This window comes from Xiphias gladius, chromosome 20 (assembly GCF_016859285.1).
Source record: "Xiphias gladius isolate SHS-SW01 ecotype Sanya breed wild chromosome 20, ASM1685928v1, whole genome shotgun sequence".
Taxonomy (NCBI): Eukaryota; Metazoa; Chordata; class Actinopteri; order Istiophoriformes; family Xiphiidae; genus Xiphias; species Xiphias gladius.
Window position 1 is genome coordinate 17807881 of NC_053419.1, and position 13815 is coordinate 17821695.

General features: G+C 43.7%; 1 protein-coding gene across 1 annotated transcript in view; it reads right to left on the bottom strand.

The window, feature by feature from the left end:
* The window catches only part of pcsk5a (proprotein convertase subtilisin/kexin type 5a), a 64985-nt gene extending 53383 nt beyond the window's left edge, over nucleotides 1-11602 (bottom strand). Inside the window, exons 1-3 of the mRNA XM_040158083.1 lie at nucleotides 10814-11602; nucleotides 8631-9385; nucleotides 5728-5802 (exon numbers count right to left, since the gene is read on the bottom strand). Coding sequence (XP_040014017.1) covers nucleotides 5728-5802; nucleotides 8631-9385; nucleotides 10814-11602 — 1619 coding nt within the window. The remainder of the gene's footprint in view (nucleotides 1-5727; nucleotides 5803-8630; nucleotides 9386-10813) is intronic.
* Between the last annotated feature and the right edge of the window lie 2213 nt (nucleotides 11603-13815).

Here is a 13815-nt window from a genome sequence, read left to right on the forward strand (position 1 = left end):
TGCTCTGACACTCATCATTATCCCTGGATGGACATTGTAAAGCTCAGAATAGTCCCATATGAGCATAATTCCTCCACATAATGGGCTGCTGAATTGTTTTATAAAAGTTGCTTTTAAAATCCACATCATGTCATATCTCTCTCTCTTTTACACACACACAGACACACACACAGACACACACACACACACACACACACACACACACACACACACACACACAAACACAGGCTCCTCTGTCACCGCAGTATACTCTGTTCTGTTTCTTCTTTCTGTCGCTTTTGCTTCATTGCTTCTTCAAATACAGATGCACTTTCCCTCTTCTCCTTTTTCTCAACCTCTGTATTTTTCTGGGATTTCGTTTTATATTCTATTCAGTCAGGTCTTTTCACTCCCTGTTATGATAATGGCAGAGAACTGTCAATGTTTAATGAATAGCTGGAGGCTGGATACAGGTTCAGAAATATCCTTGTAACCGTGAACATGAAAAGTTCATCTATAATTTGCTCCCACATCACTATGTTTCAGAGGAGCTCAGCTAAATGTGCACACACTGAGGCCCAGGTTTATTTTGGACAAGTTTCTGCTCATTCCCATACTGTATGTATAGTGCAGATGTTGGTTTCCCTGAATACACTGTGCACAGAAACACCCCGGGTTCTGGTTCAAAAGCCTTTGGAAGGGAAAGAAAAGCTGTAAGTAGCTGCCTGGGCGTCTTTCCTACTCACCTCCTCTCCGTCGCTCCTCGCACCCCTCTCTGCCGCTGCTCCTACGTACCCAATCCAGAGCTGCGAGTTTGCACCACTTCCCCTCATCCCCATTTAGGTGTGAAATGTATTTATATTCTAAGCGCGGAAAAACGGTGAAGTGGGGAGAGAGAGAGTGGAGGAAGTGACACAAGCAATCTACTGGAAAAGGTGCCTCTTTCTGATATCCGCAAAATAGCATATTCCTCCGGATAAAACCAAGACAATGAGAGGCTGTCAGTAGCTATTGGCCAGTGTTGGGACCATATGAAGAGTACTTGAATTGGACTGCTATGCCTTTCTGGGCAACTTGAGAAAGCGAATCAAAGCCAGTGAAAAAAGATGTGAATCCAAGCTGAGAAGTAGCACTATGGGGATTGGGAAGTAGACAGAAGCACATTATAGAGGGCAGGAGTAATGTGAATGGGGGCTCCATGCACCATGGCCCACAGCTGCCTTGAGTGACAGCAAAGACACTGTACGTTGTTCGTACTAGATTCTCCACTTTAGACTGCGAGTTCTTCATATTCCCCGGACTCAGATGCACAGAAAACTGATATTCATGTTATTTCCCCACACGCTGTTTAGAACCTTTTTAATGCGACCAATTAATTCTCAGCCTACATTTTACTGCCTGCATGACCATGGAAAACAGGCAGCACCGCTCCGACCTGGGGATCCGTTGGACAAACGTGTCTGGCAGCCAACCTTCACCCGCACCAGACCAACAGAGAGATGTCCCCAGGTCTCTTTTAACACTATTATTACTTTTTAAAACCTTTTAAAGCCGCTGTGATTAAGTTTTTATGTGGATGAATATTTCACTGCACACTAGAGTTAGGCATTTGTTAAAAAAAAAGGGGGGGGTAATCGGAAGATGTATGAGAGACACGCAGCGGAGATATTGAGATGCATGAAGAGTCATCCCAGTTTCTTTCCCAGTACCCAGTCTCCAGAGTCTCTTATTCTCCACCACCTCACTCTCTGGTCTATTGCAATCGAAGGACAGCGTGCGAGAATCCAGTCCTGTCATGCAATGTTGTGTCAGCGGAGATGTGCGTCAGGAAGCGCTGATTCATGATGGTTGTGTGGCGAGAATGGTGAGTGATGAGTTGTTACTGTAGGCGCTGTCACAAAATGTTCGTCTCAAGGCCTCCCAATGGATCAGCCTATAGCCTTCGTTCTACGAGTCTTGGAGACTCAGCAGAGGAAACTCCACTCTAACACCAGCACCACTGCGTCTGGCGTGCATATGCGTAGCAGTGATGTGAAGAGGCATTCACCGACAAACAGGATGCCTAAAGAGTCAGCCCAGACTGTAACTAAGAGGAATAGAGAGACAACAGTACAAGTGTACAGATATCAAACGAGCATGAGTGGCAGCCCCACAGATAGCAGCTAGCAGGAAAGAGAGAAAGAGCGAGAATGCTTCCTCAGCAGCCCTTTTCTCAATTATCTGCTGTTCAGCGGAGGCGATGACGGATTGTGTTTGAAAAAAGAAAAAAACTCTTGGTTTAGGCTCATAGTTTAGCTGAAATCGTATGGTCCAGAGAGTCATTAATCCATCCCACAGTAGCAGCCCATCGAGCTCCTCCAGCGAAATGTGTGATCGAGCAATAGACAGAGCAGTAGCAGAGATAGAGAAGCACAGCACAGATCTGATTAGGCTGCCGTCTCCGCACACTCCACGGGGATTAAGCACAACAGTTCCTTGTTAGACCTCCCTACTCTGTTCTAATGCAGCACATTTGCAATTAGACAATCACCACTCCACTCACTAATTAACACTCCTGCACAATCGCATTCGCGCATTAATTCACGTGCGGTCTATGTGCCACTGGTGCTGGATAAAGTGACATCATACACATCATGTGTTATTCTTCCTATGACACGAGATCCTTAAAAAGCCGAACAAATGAAGTGCTTATTTATGAGTCTTGGTTGGGAACAAAATGTTCATAATGTTACATTCTGTAGCCACAAGTATCCACATTTGCATGCTTAAAGTGTCATTAGCATTCTTATATAAGCTTTTCCCTGAAAGATATCCCGAGTAACTGGAGAACAAAGCTCTGTGTGAAAACACACAAAGACACACATATCACAATAGCTTTGTACTTAACATATTAATATTGTTTTTGTTAGACTTTTATTTTTCTAAAGAAATGTTCCCTGTTACCTCCTTAAAAGTAAACACTTTTGATTTAACCTTTGATTTTCTCCTTTAGGTTTTGTTAAATGAAAAACTTTTGCTCTTTTAAAGCTTAAATTTGAACACGCATTAATTGAATTGATCTTTTTGGCCACTTGGGGGCATTATATTAAGCTGTAAACACAATGGTGACATCACCTGATAGAGTGAATAAGGAACTTGTTAGCAAACAGCTGCCAGTTTACTCACCAAGCAGATATGCTGCAGTGTTAGTCGTGGTTCTGGCCGCCCCCATATTATAAATTTAATATCCACTCTCCTTTTAGCTCTGTTTTCTGGCTCTTTATCTGCCAAATGCTTCCCTGTGTGTCACCAGCTAGTTGCTAACTTTGTCGGTCTGCTGTTTGCAGGTAGCATGCAGTGGGTTTTTTAAGCTTTTCGCTGAAAACAAGGGGTGCAACACGAAGCTACTGTCTGTATTTGTTTATGTCACTAATATAAGTATATGTTATCATATCTGTATCCAGAGTTTTACCGGACATGGCTGTGGCTTATATTGTAAGTGTGTAGAAATTCCACCCAAAAATTCCCTTTCACATTTGGCCTATTGTTACTATAAAAAATATTGATTAAAGCGACTTTAAAATAAAGTTCTGCAGAATTGGATTTGCTCAGGTCAAATTTATTAGTAGCTTATTGGGCGAAGACAAATGTTCTTGCGTGCAAATCTGAGATTATTTTCATTTTTCTAAATAAATTCCTGTCTAATCTTTTCAAGTAGATTGATAGTGTTTGGTGTGCTGAGCTGTGCTTTTCTTCGAGGACTAAGACTTCTTCAAGAAGCTTTTTAATTGATGGAATCTGTCCTGTCAGATTTTATGGCTTTTCCATCACTCACTCCTTTTCAGGCTTCACTTGATCTTTTTTTTTTCTTCCCTCCAACACCTTTTTCTCCGTCGCTGCCAAATTCTCTTTTTAGACTCAGCTCAACTTGAGCCTCAAAGAAAAGAAAATCACCTCCCCTTTCAAAGCAGGGAAATCCTCTTGTCACACATGAAAGAAACGTGTCGACATGACGGCTGATTGAGTGATAAGTCCTTATCTGACCATAAAACAGTGGCGTGGGATTTTGACCGTGCAGCGTAACGTGGAGCGTAATATTTCGGACCAGCCACCTAGAGAAGAACACATGACGATGCAGTACATCATACCAGGATTATAACTTCTCTTCTGTCACATTTCCTCTCTCAGTGACGACCTCATCTGTATTCCCTCTTCTCACTTCTCGGTCTCCAAGACGGGGAACCATTGCCGCTTCATACTGCCGTTCCTAACCCTCACTGTAATATTCTAATCTTTCAAGATGAAGCTGTATTTAGTTTCTGAATGAATCATTTTCTTTATGGGCGTCTTCTCCCTCTGCTCTCCCTCTCTTGTGCCATTTCTAAATTTCAGATCTTTTCTCTCAGATGTTTTTTTTTTCTTTTTGCTTTCCACTCTCTTATCCTCAACTGTCTTTCTTCTTGTCCTCTCCCAATGTCTGTCTTCCTGTTCTGTTCCTTGATTGGGGAGGTTTGCATACACAGTCTAAATAAATTACAGAGAATAACCAGGTTACGATAATAGTTTGATTGAATCATTTATGTGGTTTACTGTAACTCAACTTCAGCAGTGGTATCATTTGTTTGATAATCAGCTTAACATTGAGTATGTGTTGTAGCTACAGGAAAAACCTTATTAGCACTGTATAAATAATAAATAATAAATGAGTGAGTAGGTGAGTGTGCAGAATCAAATCACTGGAAGTAATCAGTCTAAAGTGTATACATGCCACATCCCACAGCTCCAGTCTACAATTAAAAAGACTGATGATGAATTTTGGTCTGGTAATTGAGTTAGGCTTTCTCAGATTTATAATTTGACCAATATAACCCCCTGTAAGGTGTTTACATGAAAGTTTTAATAATCAGAGTACTGCCATAATCCTGTCATAATCAAATTATATTTGTGCATCTAAGCACTCTGAATGCCACCCCTCTTCTCTCTCCACTGTTTCCTTTCTCCTCTCCCTCTACGAGATTTGCTTCTTCTACTAATATCCCTCTTTTTCTTTTTCTTTTTTTTTTGTTGCAATTTTGACATTTACAACTAAGAGACGGGGATTTCAATTTCATAGCAATCCACACTTTTCTTTTTGCTTTTCTTCACCCTCCTGTAAAGTGTGAAATCCTGTTTCTTAATTGACTGATTTCAATTCAAATCTCAGAGCGGAATGATTGTGCAGTAACTGTGTGTGTGTGTGCGTGTGTGTGTGTGTGTGTGCGTGTGTGTGTGTGTGTGTGTGTGTGTGTGTGTGTGTGTGTGTGTGTGTGTGTGTGTGTGTGTGTGTATTTGACACTGTCATCTGTGCATCTTTGTGTGTAAAAGAGAGATAAGGAGAGTAGAAAAATGAGAAGAGTAGTGAACACACACGGGTGCACGGCTTAAGTCCTTGTTGTTGTTCAGCTCATCAAATTTGAGAGAGAGAGCATGAGGGTGTGTGTGTGTGATAAGTCTTAATAAATCTCTTGTAGCTGTTTTCAGTGATCAAACCTGCAGCGGCGTTTGTTCAATGAGTGGCCATACTCAAAGTGCTGCATCCGGCTGCACTGTCACACAGAGCAGAACAACAATCCTACCAAGCCATAAAACTGAACTCCCAAAACTGATTTGATTCAAAATGACAGCGTGATGCACATAACTGTGCACCGAGACACGGACTATGCTCCCACTGCTCACATGTAAAACAAGCGATAAATATGCAGAAATTCACACACACATCCGTCCACTTACCTGTAGATGATGCAGGCACAGTCCCTGCAGGTCCCACAGTTCTCAATGTCCTGTCCAGTCCTGTAGGAATGTCTTCTGTTGAAAAGCACAGAGATGACATATCAGGGGTAAAAGAGTAATGTTTTATGTGTGTGTGTTTTCGTGAAACCACAAAGACATATTCAGGTTATCTTCTCCCTTGTTGCACCAAACTTCTGGCACACACATCCTTGAAAATATACCAATCTCCTCTCTGAAATCACCCCTGATAATTTTTTAATGAACGATAACCCCTCTAACAGGCTCAGGCTGTTACGTAAACCATGAGTCACCATATCACTCCAGGCATAAAATAATGCTTATGAGGTAAAAGTCAAGTCTGCATGCATTAGACTGAGCCCCATCACTGATTTCTTATACTGGAACACGCAAGATGTGTCAGTTTATGAGACAGAAGACCATGCAGTTGCATGCTCAAATGTCTGCAAAGCACAGCATTGGCATTAGTGTTAACAGTGTGATTTGGATTACGCTGCTCAGATATCAGTCAGCCCTTTCCCAGGATTCATAGACACACATCCGTCCGTGTCTGTCGTTTCCTATCCAAGAGTTTTCTTGTCCCCACATCATGTACTATTTTGGTGTGATAAGGCGGGAGAAATTACTAAGAGGCTTACAATGTAGGAAGCAGATTAATTAAAGATTTGATGAGAATGGTAAAGGGTTTACACTAAGAGGCGTGGAGCATCTGAATCTACCAACATGATGACAGCCAAATGCTGATTTCTATCTATCCCTGTCTGCTGCATACATACATGAGGAAAGAGCTGCTGCAAAATCGGTGCAACCAATCTCCCAAAAGTCTCCCTGTGGTCTGACATGACATAAATTCTTTAGCATAACGAAAATTGAGATTTGTTCGACTGACATGAGACTTCATAAAAATAACTACAGATAATCCCCTGCCTTCTGTCTTGCTTTCAGTCTGATATTTCTTTTTCTCTTTCTTTTGCTCACCCTGTTGTTTTAGCCACTTCTGTCGCTTTTCCTTCTCATTCTTACCAAATTTACATTGTGTTCTGTCCACACGGCTTTGTTGCCAAAGTATTTACAATGCTTTCAATGCTGGGATTGGCTATAAATAGAGGAGCTGCATCACAGCAAAGCTTAGGCACAACAACCATCTATCTGTAATATTCACAGCACATGATGCAGGGAGGTTATTACTGCTGGGTTGTGGATATTCCATTTTTGGTGGAGAATAATCCATTCCAGGAGAGAGGAGACAGTCTTTCAGTGCAAAGCGACGGTCATATTATCATGTCTGCTCCTTGTTTGTTTTTGTGTGGAGAGAATCTAAATCTTACTCAAGAAATTAACTGTCTGGGAATAAAACAGCAGGCACTTAGGCTACATACTGACATTTACTTTCCAGGTCTCCAAAATACCAGGCACTCATAATTTACTTATTCCCACTGTTTGTTCTTCTCTCCTGCACTATTTTCCATCTATCTATCTATCTATCTATCTATCTATCTATCTATCTATCTATCTATCTATCTATCTATCTATCTATGTCTGTCTGCCTGCCTGCCTGCCTGCCTGCCTGCCTGTCTGTCTGTCTGTCTGTCTGTCTAAGCATTTTAATTCAATAAAGGTTACGAGAAGACAGAATGTTAAAGTTGGCCACAGATTAGCAGATGGTTTTCCGCGCTACACTCGGCCCTGGGCTGAGAGCCCCCGTTATCCCTTTACAGCTCCATTAGCCCGAGGCTTCCAGTCATTTCACATTTACAACTTCAAATGTGGGATAGCTCATCTTTTGGCCAAGGGCTTTTACACCACATTTAAACTCGGGCGAACCTCTTTCAAAACCCTTGATTTAACCCTGGGCTATGCAACATTTCACACTACTATTAACACTACCTTTGAACGCCACCTTGGACACAAAGAGCAAAGAACAATACTGTGATCCTTAGTCATCTGCCCTGTAATGTGAAATTCTAAAATTGAATACCTGGGGTAGATTTTTAACCTTTCAAATGTTAGTTGAGTTGTAAGTTAAGTAAAGACAGCATTTTCATTGTCCAATCAAATTATTTCCACATGGTTTTTGGACCTAATTTGTTTCCAGTGAACCCTCCAAGACATTAACTTTGTGCTCCAATTTCAAGTGTCAGTCCTTAACTATTTGGAAAACTGCCCCGCATTCAATAACATAATGGCCTGCTTTCGCATATTTTTTCGGATACTGATGAGCCAATGAAATGTGACCCAGAAAGGCCAGTTTAAGTTGTAGATCCATGAGTTTGAAGACATATCAGAAGCCAAAAACTGCACAGCATTTTAGAATACTATGAGACAGTGTTTAGCAGTTCTGGTTAGTTATCAAAGCGGCAATCATTTTATTTTTGTCATCAGGTTAACAGTAGAAACACAACGTTCCAGTTACAAATTATCCTACTATAAATGTATGGTTGCGAGTATTCTCAAGCGCCTTACCACATTACACTGCATATTTATCTGGAGCTCTCTGCAGCGGCACCTCCACTTTGTCAGAAGAGTGACCTCATTCAGATGAAGGAGTTATTTCATGCAGTATTGTTGTATGTATAAACATGGCCTTAGTTTCAAACAAAACTAAGCTAGCCTTTCTAAAGAGTCAGAGTTTAGGTTAGCCCAGGGCTGATAAAATGCAAGTGCGAAAAGCCTTAAGAGCAACTAATGTCAGCAGATGCTTGTTTATAATCTTATAATCATAAAGTAGGGATGCTATAATGTAGATGTTACAACGTGACAAAAGGTCTGATCAAGCTCAAAACATTGTTCCATAAAATAGATCTGTGGTTTGGAGACAGTGTGCAGACATTACCTTTTCATTCTTATAATGTAAACTGTCCTACCAAAATGAAATATTGCCTCACCCGTCTCTCTCGGCTTCCTTCTTCTCAAGGTCTTGAATGACATCCAGCAGGACCTTAATGGTGTTCTGGCTGGTCTCCAGGACCCCCTCCAAGCTTTGGAGCTGGTTCTGCAGGCTACGAATATCATGCAGGGGTCCATTGGGACTCAGGAGCTTTTCTGTCACTTTGGATGGGTCCAATTTACACCTGGCCCCAGACACCAATCCTCCCAAAATTTCCTGGACCTGTCTCAGTGTATCAGCTTGGGTGGCAGTCAGGGGCCCAGCTGTAGACCGCTCCCCAGAAGCAGAGCAGCCCCTGGCTCCAGAGCAACCCTGCTGATTTAGAGGGAGAGGGTGTTGGCTGTTGGGAGTGTTGGGCCTGGTGTTGGCTCCTGAGCAGAGCATTTTGTGTAGTGCCCCAAGATGAGCCTGGGCTGAGCTGAGACAGCTGGGCTTAAAACAGGCCTTGGCAGGAGAGGACGAAGAGGACTGCTTCTCTCCCTTCATCACAGCAACTGGCGGGGTTTGAGCTCTTTGCTTCAGAGAGCTGGCTCTTGCACAGAGCTTGGGTGAGTCTGTACATATTATATCTTCCTTTTTCTCCTTCTCCTTGTCTTTATCTTTCTCGCTGGCCTTCCCGTCTGCCCTGAGCATGGGTGTTCGGATTGCAGGACCTGGTGGATCATTTCCCTTTTTCCGAGGCGTGTAGGGTGGAGGTGGTGGGGGAGGAGGTGGAAGTCGAATGCCCCTCTTATCCTGAGCATTGTAGGGGGTCTGAGAGGGGGGTGTGTATGGTGGTGCAGCACGGAATGTGGAAGAGTAGAGGGGCACAGCTTTAGTAGGTGTTGCACAAGGTTGCACATTTGGAAGAGTTGACACATAAGTTTTCACAAGTGGAGGCGGAGAAGTGCAAGATTTTAGGTTTGGGACGGGGGTGGAGTAGGGGGTTATGCCTGTGTTGGAAGTGGAGGTATTTTGCAGAGCTTGACACGGGATTTTGCAATGAGACACAGTTTGTATGAGAGTCGCATAAGAAGGTGAAGTAGAATTCGGATGAGGGGCGTGGGGACCAACTGGCTGTGTTGTCGTGTAATAGGATATGGAGGTGCAAGACAGGGCAGTTTGAGTTACAAATGTACACGGTGTTAGATTTGTAGGAGGTGTAGCATTTGATGCATTGTATGGTGGTTGTTTTATTAGGTTTGGGTCAGTGGTTAGATTTCTGGTGGGGTCAAAGGGAGTTGTATTGGGGGTTATAGTTGGGGTAGGGGTAGAACAGGTTAAGGGAGTGGATGATGCTATGTTTGAGATAGAAGAGGTGCAGTTTTGAGTGGGGCAGGGAGGTGCAGTTGAGGAAGGACTGGAGCAGACAACAGCTGTGCTGGGGGTTGCTGGTGGTGACACAACAGTATAATAGGGGATAGGTTGTTGGATATCGGTAGGTGTAGAAGTGGAGCAAGGAATGGAAAGTGCTATGGGCGGAGGTGTGGTGATGCAAGCTGGCTTTGATGGAGAGGAGCAGGGTGGCTTAGCGCAGTGTTCAGGGGTCTGTGTTGGTGCACTTGTAGATGGGGGAGAGGTAGAGTAAGGCACAGTAGTTATTTGGGTGGTGGGAAGGTCTTGAGTCGCAGTTGGGGATACAGGACTCTCAGATTGAATTTGCACTGAGCTGGGCGATACTGTCAGAGGTGGGGAAGCACTGGGGCTGTAAGTTTGTGTCTGGGTAGTGCAAGGTTGAGTATTCGAAGGGGAGTGACAAGGAGAGTCTGTTTGTATTTGAGTTGTGCACTGCTCAGCATTTGGAGGTAGGGTTGGACAAGAGTTGGTCGTTTGAATTTGGGTTGCACATTGTTTGTCACTCAAAGGTGGAGACTGCTGACTTTCAGTTTGACTTTGGGCGGTGCAATACTTTGAATTATGAGGTGAGGAAGGGCTCTCAGTTTGAACTTGAGTGGTGCACAGTTTGGTATTTGAGAGTGGCGGAGATTGACTGGGGCTTTCAGTCTGAGTGGGAGTGGTGCAGTAATGCGCTTCTTTTCCAGGATCACTTGTTGTCCTATTCAGCCGCTTTCTCCTCCTGACCACAGAGGGAGTGCTGCTTCCCTGCCGCTTGGGGCCATCACGGCAGGATAAAAAGGAATAGTGACATGGCTCAGTGCTGTGAAGGACTGAAGGGGGACAGCTGTGCCTTGAGTTTTTTACCACACTAACAGCTGATTTAATTTCTGTCCTGGAGGTTTTAGACCTCCGTTCCACCACAGTTCGATCCCCAGGCCCAGGAGGACCGTTCTGGTCCTTGGACCCAGGCAGCAACACATGGTTGTGCGTAAGATATTCATCTTGAGAGTCATGTTCGTCATCCCCATCCACGCCAACTGAGTCCCCGAGGCTGTGGCTACGTGTATGGGTGGATGAGAGGGACTGGGGCTTTTTCAGGCATGGGGAGGTTTGGATGGCTGTGCTGGTGCTTGTACTGGGCCTGCTTGTCATTGGCAAGGTTAGGGAGTTAGTCTGGGGTGGAGCCCAGCATCGACGTGTAGGACCCGGCGTCAGTGGATGAGGAGGGGCCCTGGCTAGGAAAGCAGCCACCACTTCTATAGTACTTGCCATGTCCCCACGCACAGCCCCCACCACAGAGGTTTGGCCAGGTAGACTGTCAGTCCGTGGCCCATCCCTATCAGACCATGGCTGGGGGGATCTGCTGCTATGTTTACGAAGAGGATGTGGGCTGTCACAATCAGTGGCAGGCCTCTGATGGCTGTTGTTTTCTCCTGTTCCACTGTTGCCACTGCTGCTGCTGCCATCCTCCAAGTCTTTAAAGCGAACCTGGTGGGTACGGTTCCGGCGCCGCTTTAGGCGGCTCTCAATATCTGGAGAGTCTCGATTGAGCAGCACAGAGCGCACAGTCATTGTCCCGGGCAACTTGTCCGCCAAGGTGCTCTTGCCGTTGGTTTGGCCTGTGAGTAAGTGGTTGGGCTCTTTGCTCACCATTTCTCTTGTGTCTCTCGCTCCCCCAACATCCACAGGCTCTGAAGGCAGTTTGATGTTGTGAAAGCCCAGTTGTGTTAGTGTGTCAACAAGAAAAGTGACCTCTCCTTTACTGTATATTTATTTTAACAGTGAGAAATCCGTACAATTGATTGACTGAGTTCCAATTTAATCACAGAGCAGACTGGGAATATAGCTGTCTCTTTGTAGGATTGTGTGCTGCTGCTCAGGTTATCTCAGATGTATACACCAAGGACTTCCTTTGCAACTAAGATTGTCCTCAAGAAAGGTTGGATGACCACACTCACAATGTTTAGTAATATTAAGTACATCAAGTACAAATTGAGTATTGATCACTGTGATAAATGCTAACCCAAAGAACCTTACAGGTCTTTACTCTTACACTCATACAAAAATAATCATAGGCAGCATCGTATATTCTTTGAAATGAGCAGGTGAGAAGTGTCCATACCATTCCAGATCTACTGAACTTGTGCACTTTTGCTTCTTATTCCCATTTCTCTTTAACTTTCCAGGGAGATGAACTCTCGATGAGGCCGGAGGAGTTACCGACAATTAAGCATGGACGAAGGGAATGCAACCTGTCCATCCTTTTTGTGTCCATCACACTGGTTTGTCTACTTGGTGGCCCCTCCTTGTCTTCCTGCTTTGTCCCCTTGGCCCTCAGGATATTGGATGGCCCAAGTATGGAATAGGCCTGTGTGCTTCCCCATAATGGCCTATCTCTTATAACTTTTTTTGTTCTCCCTCCCTTCCTTTTGATGTTATCAATCTCACTCTCCCTCTGTTTCTTTCTTTCACAGCTCTTCTCTCAGTGACTCATTCTCTCTTGGTTGAGGACACCGTGAGCTCCTGAAGACAGCAGAAAGAAAGAGGGGAAAAGAAGAGGGTGAAGAGAGTTTCCATATTATTGCATTTCCATTGAAACACAACCGGCTTGTTCCTCTGGATAATGAGGAAGATGTAAGATAGGAAGCTTTTTTAAAAATGCATGAGAAAGGGGTCAACATAGAATGGAAAAAGGAGACATCAATTCAGAAAAAGTAATGAAATGAACCAGGTGGCAAAAGAAAAATATGTATGGGAAAAACACTCGGTATATCATCAGCATTAGAGAAATATCCATCCAAAACAAGAGAAAAAGTAATTAAGGCCCATTCACACTGGCTGAAGGAGATACTTATGGTTTATGTCTATTTGATATTACTCTCCTTGCGATTCCCTTTTTTATATTAATGTCTGTCTTTTGTACATATGCATGTACATATCACTAACACTATTGTTGAAAGTAGCTGTATTGTAGTAGCAGCAGCAGCTGTACTGGTGGTAGTCAGAATTATTCCTGCTCTTGGGCACACAGTGTGACTCTTACTTTATTCCTCATATGCATGTGTCTTACAGATTTTGCTTTTCCTCCATGTTCAACAGTCTGTGGCCCTGTTATCAGTCCTTGATGATCTGCCATGGTGACAACCCTTGGATTCATCTGGTCACTGTATGACAGTCCGTCCTCCCTGCTGTAGTTACTAGTATGTTCTCGTCACTCTGATTCTGTGGTCGGTTTTTGACAATCTATGGCCTTGATACTTATATATATATCACTTCCATTTCCTGTCTGTGCCAATAGCAGTCAGGCATAATTCTGTCATTTGCCTTACACGATCTATGGATCTGTGGCTTGTTATCTCCTTGTGATAGCCTCTGACATTGACAGGCCTGGGCTAATTCTGTGTGCAAATGTGACTGGCCGTTACTCTGTTCCCCCCTCTCTTCTGTGGGAGGGGTAATTAGTGACTCCTTCACAGCTCCCAGGTTATTTAGGGAGAGAGATACCCGAGGGGGTTGCCACTTTTATTTACATCCACTGTTTTCTCTGTTTCTCTCTCCATCTCTGAAGAGGAGGATCTTTGTCACAACTGCGCCCCCACCGTCAACCCCTTTAAAAACACGGTTATTAGGCTTAATTATGATTAAAGTCATAGCAGACAGAGCCCTGAGGGGAAATATCAACCATACTCACTATATACTAGATATATTATTAGATTTAGAAACAAACAACGATATTCCATGTCATTTTACTTTCATATCACTGCAGTGTTTACAGATGAGCTGTTTAACTATGATTCACTCAGAAGACCAAATCACTCTGGGTAATAGTACACATTCACTCAGATGTGGGGGACTTAATCCCTTCT